Source organism: Martes martes (genome assembly GCF_963455335.1).
Source record: "Martes martes genome assembly, chromosome: 7".
Taxonomy (NCBI): Eukaryota; Metazoa; Chordata; class Mammalia; order Carnivora; family Mustelidae; genus Martes; species Martes martes.
The window spans coordinates 26,552,851-26,566,123 of NC_137894.1; the positions used below are offsets into that span (position 1 = coordinate 26,552,851).

At 37.8% G+C, this 13,273-nt stretch overlaps 1 protein-coding gene across 1 annotated transcript in view; it reads right to left on the bottom strand.

Annotated features, from left to right (window-relative positions):
• The window catches only part of HERC2 (HECT and RLD domain containing E3 ubiquitin protein ligase 2), a 248,076-nt gene that overhangs the window by 195,630 nt on the left and 39,173 nt on the right, over nt 1-13,273 (bottom strand). Inside the window, exon 4 of the mRNA XM_080809534.1 lies at nt 1,520-1,657. Within this exon, the coding sequence (XP_080665660.1) occupies nt 1,520-1,657 (138 nt within the window). The remainder of the gene's footprint in view (nt 1-1,519; nt 1,658-13,273) is intronic.

The following is a 13,273-nucleotide window of genomic DNA, read 5'->3' on the forward strand; positions in this document are numbered from 1 at the left end:
CTTACATTGCACACAAAATTCAACTCAAATGAACAGGAACATATATGAAAAACATAAAACTACAAACTTTTAGGAAAAAGCATAGGGTAAAATCTTCAGGCTCAGGCCTTAGCTAGGCAAAGAGGAGGAGGAGGAAGAAGCAGAGGAAGGGGAGGAAGAAGAAAAAGAAGGAGAAAGAGGAAGAAGCAAAGTCCACACTGAAGTTTATCAAAATATTACAACTTCTGCTGCGCTTAAGACATTGTTGAGAGGATGAAAAGATAGGCTATGAACTGAGAGAAATTATTTGCAAACCATATTCAAGACAAAGGACTAGTATCTGGAATATATGCAGAACCCCCAAAACACAAGATAAAGAAAAAGAAAAATCTAACTAGAAAAGGGGCAAAAGACATGAAAAAGTATTCCACTGAAGAGATACAGAGGTAAACAGCCACAGGATATATCCCAAATTAAAACCACAATGAGGTATCACCACACACCTAACAGAATGGCTAAAATTTTTTAAAAAGTGACAACACCAAATGATGATAAGGACACAGAGAAACAGAATCATTCATAAGTTGCCAGTAGGGATATAATCTGGTGTAGTCACTGTGGATAAGTTCACCAGGCCCTTAAAAACTTAAACAGAGAACTACCACATGATCCAACAATTCTACACCTGGGTATATACACAAATAACTGAAAGCAGAACTTGTGTATACTTACACTCATAGCAGCATTATTCAAAATAGCTAAAAGGTGGGGGCGCCTGGGTGGCTCAGTGGGTTAAAGCTCTGCCTTCAGCTCAGGTCATGATCCCAGGGTCCTGGGATCGAGCCCCATGTCAGGCTCTCTGCTCAGAGGGAAGCCTGCTTCCCTTCCTCTGTCTCTGCCTGCCTCTCTGCCTACTTCTGAACTCTGTCAAATAAATAAAATCTTAAAAAAAAAAATAGCTAAAAGGTGGAAGCAACATAAATGCCCACCCATGGATGAATGGATAAACAAAATGCAATATATACATATAATGGAATACTATTCAGTTTTTAAAAGGAAGGAAATTCTGACACATACTACAACATGGACAAGACTTGAAGACATTAGGCTAAATAATGAAATAAGCCAGACATAAAAGGACAAATACTATATCACTGCACTTACACCAAGTAACTAGACTAGTGAGAATTCTAAAAACAGAAAGTAAAATTGTAGTCTCCAGCGGCTGAGAGTAGAGAAGAAAGAGGAGTTACCATTTAATAAGTACAGAGTTTCATTTTGGAAAGATGAAAAGGTTTTGGAAATGGATGGTGGTAGTGATTACAAAACAATGTGAACATGTTAAATGTCCTTGAACTGTATACATAAAAATGGTTGAAACAGTAAATTGTAGATCATGTAGAGTTTACCATAATATCAAAAGATTTTCAGTTAAATTTTTAAGAATTCCATAACAACAACAAAAAAATCCATTTATGGTATCTAGAAAAGAAGTGCCAGATCAAGCTTTTCAAAGTATTAGAATCTCAGTTTGTAATACCTGGTTGCTTGCCCCATACCCAGCTCTCTAGGATTAATTTGGCCCTACATGCAGGTGCAGGAGTTTCTTCTTCATCTTTTTTCTCTTTGTCATTCAGATCTTCTTTCTTTGTTCCACTTTGAGTATCAACACCATCATCTGGAAAATCAAAAATTTTTAAAAATCTATTAAATTCCTTTTCAAAATGTAACGTGCACTCATCAGTCTCTTTGCAAATGTCCCTCCCAGAAATGGAAAGGTTAAGTTACAATATACATCATTAGTTGAATATTTGATGATTAAAAGAAAATAGTATGAGTCATCACCACAAAGGTACAGTGTGATTTATGAAATAATGAATAGTTTAGTGGCCCTTTAATAAAGAAATCAACATATCATTCAAATTCTTCTTTGAAGCAGGTCTCCTAAAGTATTCCATTAATTTCCTATTACATTTCACAACTAACAAACTTAGTCTTTGAAATTACCTACCTATTACCTTAGTCTTTGAAATTACCATATGAAATTCATTTCATATGAACTGCTTTTATCCAGTGATTCCCCAATTGCTGTGTCCAAAAGAAAGGAGGATGTGAAATGGTAGCATGATTCAAAAACCATTTTTAACTCTATATATTGCCATACTCCACCAACTAAGAACCACTGCTACACAGAATCACTACCATTGACAGTAATTCAAAGCATTCAGACACACAAAAAAGCTGAAAACCAGGACTTTGGGCCACTGACAATTTAAAGTTTCAGTCAAGAACAAATGTCATGAAACTCCTTACGCACAGCAAATAAAGACAGAACCTAACCTTGAAGTATAAATGTGTCCTATCCTAGAATGCCCTTACTAAATGAATTATTTTCTAAACAAAAGAAATATACATCTAAATCTGTGAAAGGGATTATATCATATTACAAACAGTAAGAAGTATCTAAAAATAACTGAAACCAACAAGTAACAAATATTAAGGAACTCCTGCAATTTATAAGACAAATACCAGATATCAAACAGAAGGAATCCCAAATAACTAATGCTATGAAGAGATACTCAAATTCTGTTTAGAAAAATTTAAATTAGGGGTGCCTGCGTGGCTCAATGGGTTAAAGCCTCTGCCTTTGGCTCGGGTCATGATCCCAGGGTCCTGGGATCGAGCCTTTGGCTCGGGTCATGATCCCAGGGTCCTGGGATCGAGCCCCGGCTCTCTGCTCCGCAGGGAGCCTGCTTCCCCCTCTCTCTCTGCCTGCCTCTCTGCCTGCCTCTCTGCCTACTTGTGGTCTCTCTGTCAAATAAATAAATAAAATCTTAAAAAAAAAAATTTAAATTAAAACAATGAAATATTACTTTACATTCACCAAATAGACAATTGTAGGCTCCAAAACAGGAATTTTTTCCCATTTCATCTGGTTTTATTTGCTGATAAAACCCAAGTGCCTAGAACAACACATGCCAGGAAGTAAGCTTTCAATGATCTGTTTGATAATTAAGTAATGTCAAATAATTGGAGCCAGGGACATAAACCTTCAGGCACAGCTGGCCAAAGGGGTGGACCCCATACAACTAGACTGGAGAGCAATCAACTGAGTTACATACAAGGTCCTCTAATCCTTTCCAGGGGCTATGCTCACAAAACTCCCATACAGGCCCACAATTAGGAGGATGCAGAGGATAGAAACCCACAGCAATCCAATGTACTATGAATATGACTTTAAAATACAGTACTAGGGGCACCTGGGTGGCTCAGTGGTTTAAGCCTCTGCCTACAGCTTGGATCATGATCTCAGGGTCCTGGGACTGAGCCCTGCATTGGGCTCTCTGCTCAGCAGGGAGCCTGCTTCCCACTCTCTCTCTGCCTGCCTCTCTGCCTACTTATGTTCTCTCTCTCTCCGTCAAATAAAAAAAAAAAAAAATACAGTACTGAATAGCAAAGGGAACAAACTCAGGCTAAGGAACCATACATTTCATTAATGCAACCTAAAAATGCAGGCATTTAACACTAGAATGTTTCATAATGATACACAAACACATTAGAAAGGAAAACATTTTTTTAAAGATTTTATTTATGTATTTGAGAGACAGAGAATGAGAGAGAGACAGAGCACAAGAGGGGGAGGGCCAGAGGGAGAAGCAGATTCCCTGCCGAGCAGGGAGCCTGATGTGGGACTCGATCCCAGGACTCCAGGATCATGACCTGAGCCGAAAGCAGTCGCCCAACCAACTGAGCCACCCAGGCACCCAAAAAGAAAGGAATACATTTTAAAAGATGGAGTTGAAATGGTGTGCCAGGAACTATGAAGCTGATTAACTTAACCTGCAGTTCCTGAAGCTGAAGAAAGGACCTCTGCCACTGGTACACATCATGTGTCCCATTCTTTCAACTTCCTGTCACAGCTATGACTAACAGAATCTCTACTATTTACAGAAATATCCAACTGGGCATTAAATACAGATTCTTTGGTAATATGTTCAAGTCCTAATTTCCTGTACCTATGAGTGTGACCTTATTTGCAAATACGGGATTTTCAGATGATCAAATTAAGAAGTCATAAGGGTAAGCCCTAATCCAATATGACCGATGTCCTTACAAAAAGAGTAAATTTGAACAAAGACAGACATACACAGAGGAAAGACAATGTGAAGACATGGGGAGAGAAGGACTAGAAGGACAAAGGCTTGGAACACAGCCTTTTCTCATAACCTTCAAAAGGATGCAATCCTGCTGACACCTTGATTTCAGACCTGTAGTCTCCAGAACTGTGAGACAATATGTTTCTGTTGCTTAAGATTTCCGGGCCTGTAGCACTCTGTTACAACAGCCCTAGGAAACTAATACAAATACTCCTTCTTAGCACCCTCAGAGACATCTTCACTGAAGAGGCTTTAGGAACTTCCTCTCATGCACCCTGGAGTCTCTGGACCACCTGTGATGACAACATGTTGCCTACGGGATTCAGATACAGAAAAAAAACTGCCCTTCCCAAACAGGTGCTATACATCATTAGTGGAAAATGCTAGCCATATACTCTACTTTCCTGGAAATAGAGGCTCCCAAAGACCCTGAGCCTGTAACCCTCCACACATCCAGCTCCCCACTATACTTTGGGTCATGGAAGCAGCATCCCACAAGCTTGATTAAAAAAAAAAAAAAAAAAAAAAAGACCCAATCACAAGCTATCTTTAAAAAAACTCATTAATAGGGACGCCTGGGTGGCTTAGTCAATTAAGCATCTGCCTTCAGCTCAGGTCATGATCCCAGGGTCCTGGAATTGAGCCCCGTATCAGGCTCAATCATGGGGTCCCGGAATTGAGCCCCGTATCAGGCTCCCTGCTCAGTGGGAAGCCCGCTTCTCCCTCTCCCTCTGCCTGCCATTCTGCCTGCTTGTTTTCTTGCTTTGCCTACTTGTGCTCTCTCTCTCCCTCTGTCAAATAAATAAATAAATAAATAAAATTAAAAAAAAAAAACCTCATTAATATATAATGATATAAAGCAATTAAATGTAAATGGGTAGGAAAAATATATACCAAGAAACACTAATGAAAGAAAGTTGAAATGGCTATATTAATGAGACAAAACAAATTCCACAGCAAAGAAAATTACCAGAGATAAACAGGAGTAACACATAAAGGGGTAAATTCACCAAGAAAAACAACATGTGTATGAAGTCAACAGTAAGACCTCAAAACACAAACTGAGAACTGAATAGAAAGATGGACAAATCCACAATTATATTAACACTACCCTCTCAGTAACAGAACAAGTAGAAAGAAAACCAGCAAAAATAAGGAACTGAACATCATGATCATCAATCAAAAGGATGCAATCAACATTTTACACATTGGGCCACCCAACTACAGTAGAATATCATTCTTTTTTTTTTTTAAGATTTTATTTATTTATTTGACAGAGAAAGAGACAGCAAGAGAGGGAATACAAGCAGAGGGAGTGGGAGAGGGAGAAGCAAGCTCCCTGCTGAGCAGGGAGCCCAATGTGGGGCTCAATCCCAGGACTCTGGGATCATGACCCAAGCCAAAGGTAGACACATAACAACTGAGCCACCCAAGCACCCCAAGAACATCATTCTAAAAAAAAGTGACACCTTGATTTCAGATCTGTATTCTCTAGAATGGTAAAGTACATATTGACTATTCACCAAGACAACACCAAATCTTAGGTCATAAAACAAATCTTAACAAATTTAAATGAGTTGAAATCAACCACATTAAGTCTATGTCCTCTCCATATGCCATTAAACCAGAAATCAATAACAGAAAGATGACTAGACAATGTCAAAAGACCTGGAAATTAAACAACACATTTCAAAGTAATGCACAGGTCTCAACAGAAATGTAATTAAGTATTAAATAAATAAATAAATATTTTTGATTGAACGAAAATACATCAAAGTATGTCGGGTGCACTTAAAATACTGCTTACAGGGAGAATTTGTATTATTAAAAGTTTATGTTAGCAAAGAAAAAAAGGTCTGAAGTCAACAATCTAAACTTCTACCTTAAGAAACTAGAAAAAGAAAAACAAAATAAACCAAAAGCAAGCAGCAAGAGGGGAGTAAGAGCAGAAATCAATAAAACTGAAAACAGAAAAACAGAAAATAAATCAATGAAACTAAGCTGATTTGTTGAAAAGATCAATAAAATTGATAAACCTTGCATAAGACTACTGGTGGAGGGGGAGAGAAAGACAGTAATTAAAACATCGAGAACGAACAAAGGCTATCTCTACAGCCTGTGCAGATACTAAAAGGATAAAAGAACACCAAATCAACTGTAAACACACAAATTCAACAATTTAGTAGATATAGACCAGTTCCTCAAAAACAAACCACAGAATCTCACCCAAGAAGAACTGCATAAGCTAAATAGTATGGTAACTATTCAAGAAATTTACTTCCGAATTTAAAACCTTTAGAAATAGAAACCTCAAGACCTATAAGGTTTCAGTGGAGAATTCAACTAAATATTTACATAAGAAATTTATACCAATTATACACAATCTCCCTCAGAAAATGGGAGAAGGAACATTTCCCAACTCATTTTACAAAACCAGTATTACTCTAACACCAAAAGTAGGCAAACAAGAGTACAGTTGACCTTTGAACAACAAGGGGGTTGGGGTGCCAATTCCCTGACTGTTGAAAATCTGCACATAACTTTGGATGCCCCAAAAACTTAACTACAAATATAGCCTACTGTTGACCAGAAGCCTTACTGATGACATAAATAGCCAATTAACACACATGTTTTGTATACGTATTCTATACTGTACCATTACAATAAAGTAAGCTACTGAAAACAAAATGTCATAAGGAAGGGAAAATACATTTATAGTACTGTAAACTATGTGCATAGAAGTGAACAGGCACAGTTCAAACCCATGTTGTTCAAGGTCAATCATACAGAAAACACAGCTATAAATAAATGTCCCTCATGAACATACATGCAAAATTCTCAACAGAATATTTGTAAACTGAATCCAGCAATACATATAAAGAATAATACACTATAACCAAGAGGAATATATCCCAGGAATACAATGCTGGTTCAATGTTTGTAAATCAATCAATGTAATCCCCAACAGAAATAAGAATCACTTGATACTAGTGATGTATAAAAAGCTTTGACAATATACATCATCCATCCAGGACAAAAGTTCTCAACAAATTAGGAAGAGACGAGAACTTCCTCAACCTGATAAAGAACATCTACAGAACTCTACAGTTCATCACACTTTATAATAAAACAGAATCCTTTTCCCTTAAGATAAGGAGTAAGGTAAGGATGTCCATTCTCTTTATCCCTATTTGATACTGTACTGGAAGTCCTAGTTAAAGCAGTAAGATAAAAGAAGATAAAAACTGTTCCTCTTCACAAACTACATGACTGTCTTCAAGAAAATCCCAAGAAATCTACAAACAAACAAAAAAAAACCACTACCTTATGAGTTTAGCAAGATCATAGGAGACAAAATCAACACAAAAAAATGTAATAAATAGTATCAACTACATACTGTTTTCTGCATAACAGATATAATGCAGAAATTACACCATATAATACCACCATACAGTTGGAAACCAAAAAAAATTTAACATTTATAATAGCTCCAAAAGAAGTAAATACTTGGGTACACACTATCAAAAACATAGCCCACTTAGGAAATGTATGTTATATAGTACAAAATCCTGATGAAAGAAATAAAACACTACCTAAATAAATGAAGATATACTACGTTCATGAATTAAAAAACAAAATACAGCAATGATGTTAACTCTCCCCAAACTGATCTATAGATCTAGCACAATACCAAGCAAAAACCAAGCAAGAATTTTTTTGCTGATATTAGATAAGCTGATTTTTTTTAAGATCTTATTTATTTGAGAGCAAGGGGGGGAGCACAAGCAGGGTGAAGGACAGCGGTAGAAGCAGACTCCCTGCTGAGCAGGGAGTCTGATGTAGGGCTGGATCCTGGGACTCTGGGATCATGACCTTAGCTGAAAGCAGATGCTTAACCGAGTGAGCCACCCAGGCACCCTAGATAAGCTGATTCTAAAATGTACATATAAGAGCAAAAACTAGAATAAATAAAACAACTACAAAAAGTAACATTAAAGTTGGAAGAAGCAATTTAATACTATAAAGCCACAGTAATAAAACCAATTTTAATACTATAAAGCCACAGTAATCAGTGTGCCATTAATAAAGACACATATCAAAAACTGGAAAGTCCAGGAATAATCACATACAAAAGGAGTCAATTAATTTTGACAAAATACAAAAGCAACTCAATGGGAAAAGGACAGTATTAGAAAAACTGGATATCCATATGAAAAATAAAAAATAGATTCAAACCAAACCTTACACTTTATACAAAAGTTAACTCAAAATGAACCAAAGATCTAATAACAAAATGAAAAACTATAAAACTCTTAGAAGAGAACATAGGAGAAAATCTTTGTTACCAAACACCAATCAAAAAAATTCGTATACATGAGACCAAAAGCACAATCCATAAAAGAAAAAATCACAAAATACATATTAAGAGAATGAAAAATTAGGTACTAGACTTCAGAGAAAATATTTATAAATGATGTATCTGAGAAAGAAACTAGAATGAAAATACAAACCATAAAATATTCTCAAAACTGAACAAAAAGAAAACAAACAACCTAATTCACCAATTAATAAAAAAATGTAAAAAGAAACTTCACCAAACAGGATATAAGAATGAAAAATAACCACACAGAAGGGTATTCAATGTCATTTGCCATTAAGGTGATGAGCTCATACTACATAATTATAAGAAAAGCTAAATTAAAAGTGCCGATAATACCAAGTGCTGACAAGGATACAGAGCAACAGGCACTAACACACAGTGCTAGAGGGAAGGCAAAATGATAAAGCCACTTTGAAAAACAATCTGGCAGTTTTGTATAAAATGAAAACTGCCCTTACCATATAGACCAACAATCACACTACTAGGTATTTATCCTAGAGAAATGGAGACTATATTCATGAAAAATGTGTATAAAAATGTTAATAGCACCATTATTATAATTACCAAAGAAATGGTAACAACCAAAATGTCCTTTAGTAGATAAATGGATAAATACAGTCATATATTCAAATTATGGAATATTACCCAGTAATAAAAAGAACTGTTGATACAACAATATGGATGAATTGTAAAGATACAACTAGTGAGTAAAGGAAGCCAACTTTAAAATGTTATATAATGGGGATCTGAAGGAAGATGATAGAGGAGTAGGGGACCCTAGCTTCACTTGATTCCTGGAATTCAGCTAGATAGCTATCATTCTAAACACCTGTGAACTGAACATCTAAGAAAAGAATTGCTTTAATTCTACAAATAGAAAAGTGATCACATTTTGCAAGGTAGGAGGTGCAGAGAAGTCAATCTGATGCAATAAATCACAAGATTAAACCATACGGGGAGGATCCTCTGCAAGCCCACCACCAGAAAGTGATAGAGGAGTGGAGCACAAAACCAGAACTTAACAAAAGTCGTATTGGGTGAGAGACGTCACCGCCTGAAAAGTGCTCAGGTGGCAAAGCTGACAGAACTCTAGGTGGGAGAATGTGGTCTCAGGATCCCTGGGATCATAGAAAGAATGAGGGAACTGAGTGTGGCAGCGTTCCGAAGCATCAGAGTAGGGAAGCCAGTTGCCGTCAGGGAGCCCAGGAGTGGGCATAAACCCTGAACTGCAGCACGGCTGGGCAACTGCTCTCTGAGCAGGAGCCCAGCAAGCGGCAGAACCAAGGGGAGACCCTCCTCCTTCCCCAGACAGAAGTGGTGAGGTGCGTGCCAAAGGAGTCTGCTAAGTTTGGAGACTCAAACCAGAGGCCCGTACCTGTGATTAAAAAAAAACACTGTCACAAACTGGGTGAACCCAGAGTGTGGAGGGAAAATCATGGAGACAAAAGTGATTGACTGCTTTTCCTTGAGGGTGCATTGAAGAGTGGGGGCCGAGATCTTTCAACTCCTGGAGATGGGGTACTGTCATTTTCATTTTCATCCTTTAAAGTGTTGGGAAAAGCCTTCAGGGAACAAAAGTTACACAGAGCAATCTGGAGGTGCTTATACAGAGCCCAGCCCCCTGGCAAGAGGGGAGCAATTATGCCCCAGCAAAGACAACTGAAAATCAAAGCAACAGGTCCTTCCCCCAGAATATCAGCAAGAAAATCTGGCTAAGATCAAGTTTAATGATTACACACAGAACTGAAAACTGCAAAACTCCAATGCTAAGGGAAAATAGTATATAGAATTTATAGTTTTTTTTCCTCATGATTCTTTGTTCTTTCAATTTTAATTTTTTTCTTTTAACTTTTCAATGGATTTCTTATCAACTCTCTTAACTTTATTTTCATTTTTACAGTTACATTCTATCCTTTCATTGTATTTAATTTTATTTCTGTATATATGTGTGTGTTTTCCTTGACAATTTAGGGATGTAATTTCTTCTGACAGACCAAAACATAATCGCTCTGTTCTGTTCACCTATCTTCTTTCTTTTATGACTTTTTAAATTTTCATTTTACAGTTATATTCTATCCTTTCACTGTATTCAAATTTATGTAAATACATATATATTTATATATTCACTTATAAACATATTTATCTAAGTTTATATAAACTTGTATGCTTATATGTTTATATATAAATAATACATATATTTACATGATATATGCATTTTATACACATAATATGCACATGTATAATAATATATGCATATACATTTAAATAATATATACATAAATATGTGTGTGTATACATATACACACACACACACACATTCTTTCTTTTGTATATCATATATATATGGTATACATATAAGTTTTTCTTTCTCTACAATTTTGGGATCAGGTTTTCCAACAGCAGACCAAAATACATGTAAGATCTAGTGTATTGTTCTACTTTGTTCAGCTATCTGATCATATTGCCTTTTTTGTTGTTGTTACTGGTTTCTGGTCTCTCATGATTTGTTTAGTGTATAATTCTCTGGAGTCGTTTCTATTTCAGTGTTTTGATCTCTCATTCCTCTATTCTTCTCTGGACAGAATGATAAGACAAAAAATCACCTAAAAAAAAAAAAGAGGCCATATTGACAGCCAGGGACCTAATCAGAATGGATAGAAGTAAGATGACAGAACCAGGGTTCAGAATAACAATTATAAAGATACTAGCTGGTCTTGAAAAAAGGCATAAGATTAGAAAATCCTTCCCGGGAAAATAAAAGAATAAATCTAATCAAGTTGAAATAAAAAAGGCTGTTAATGAAATGCAATAAAAAATAGAGGCTCTAGGTGCTAGGATAAATGAGGCAGAGGAGAGAATAAGTGATACAGAAGACAAAAGATGGAGAATAAAAAAGCTGAGAAAAGGAGAGATAAAGAACCACAGGATCACAAGGGGTTAATTCAAAAGACAAGTGAACCATAAAGCGAAACCATATTAGAATAATTTGGGTCCCAGAAGAAGAGGAAAGAGAGAGAGAAAGATGAATAGAAGGTATACTTGAGCAAAATATAGCTGAGAACTTCCCTAATCTGGGGAAGGAAACAGGCATTCAAGTCCAGGAGGCACAGAGAACCACCCTCAAAATCAATACAAATAGGTCAACAACTGGACATGTAATAGGAACATTTAAAAGCTTGCAAATTTCAGACTTTTAAAAGTCTGCTCCACTGGGAGACATCGCTCCAGAGGCTAAACCGAGGGGAAGCCCAGGTGGGGTCAGCATAACCCCAGGTCCCGCGGGGTCACAGAAGGACTGGGGGTGTCTGAGTGCCGCAGAGCTCACAGGTATTAGAGCAGGGAAGCCGGTGACAGCGACAAAGCCAAGGAGTGAGCTCTCAGCCCGGGGTTACGTTGTGCCGGTCCCAGGCTGGGTGGGCTCAGAGCGCGGCCGGAGGCCACGGAGAAGGAAGCGACCAGACGCTTTTCTCTAAGTGCCAGCAATTGACTGCTTTCCTCAAGGCGCGACAGGAGGCCAGGGAGGTGGGGCGGTTGGGCGCTTTGCTCTGAGAGCGCACTGAGGAGTGGAACCCCAAGCTCTCGGCTCCTCCGGGCCAAGAGACTGGAAGGCCGCCATCTTCATTCCCGTCCTCTGGAACTCTACGGAAAGCGCTCAGGGAACAAAAGCTCCCGAAAGCGAACCCGAGCGGATTACTTAGCCCAGCCCCTGGCAAGGGCGGTGCAATTCCGCCTGCGGCAAAGACACTTGAGAATCACTACAACAGGCCCCTCCCCCAGAAGATCAACAAGAAACCCAGCCAAAACCAACTTCACTCACCAAGAACAGAGGAATTCCACAGCAGGAGAAAGCAAATCTTATCTGGACAAAATGACAAGGCGGAAAAACTCACCTCAAAAAAAAGAACAAGAGACAGTACCGAAGGCTGGGGACCTAATCAATACGGACATTGGTAACATGACAGATCTAGAGTTCAGAATGACGATTCTCAAGGTTCTAGCCGGGCTCGAAAAAGGCATAGAAGATATTAGAGAAACCCTCTCCGGAGAGATGAAAGCCCTTTCTGGAGAAATAAAAGAACTAAAATCTAACCAAGTTGAAATCAAAAAAGCTATTCATGAGGTGCAATCAAAAATGGAAGCTCTCACTGCTAGGATAAATGAGGCAGAAGAAAGAATTAGTGACACAGAAGACCAAATGACAGAGAATAAAGAAGCTGAGCAAAAGAGAGACAAACAAATACTGGACCACAAGGAGAGAATTCGAGAGATAAGCGACACCATGAGACGACACAACATTAGAATAATTGGGATTCCAGAAGAAGAAGAAAGAGAGAGGGGAGCAGAAGGTATATTGGAGACAATTATTGGAGAGAATTTCCCTAATATGGCGAAGGGAACAAACATCAAAATCCAGGAGATGCTAAGAACGCCCCTCAAAATCAATAAAAATAGGTCCACACCTCGTCACCTGATAGTAAACTTTACAAGTCTTAGCGACAAAGAGAAAATCCTGAAAGCAGCCCGGGAAAAGAAGTCTGTAACATACAAGGGTTAAAAACATTAGATTGGCAGCGGACCTATCCACAGAGACCTGGCAGGCCAGAAAGAACTGGCATGATATACTCAGAGCACTAAACGAGAAAAACATGCAGCCAAGAATACTATATCCGGCTAGGCTATCATTGAAAATAGAAGGAGAGATAAAGAGCTTCCAGGACAAACAAAAGCTGAAAGAATTTGCAAACACCAAACCAGC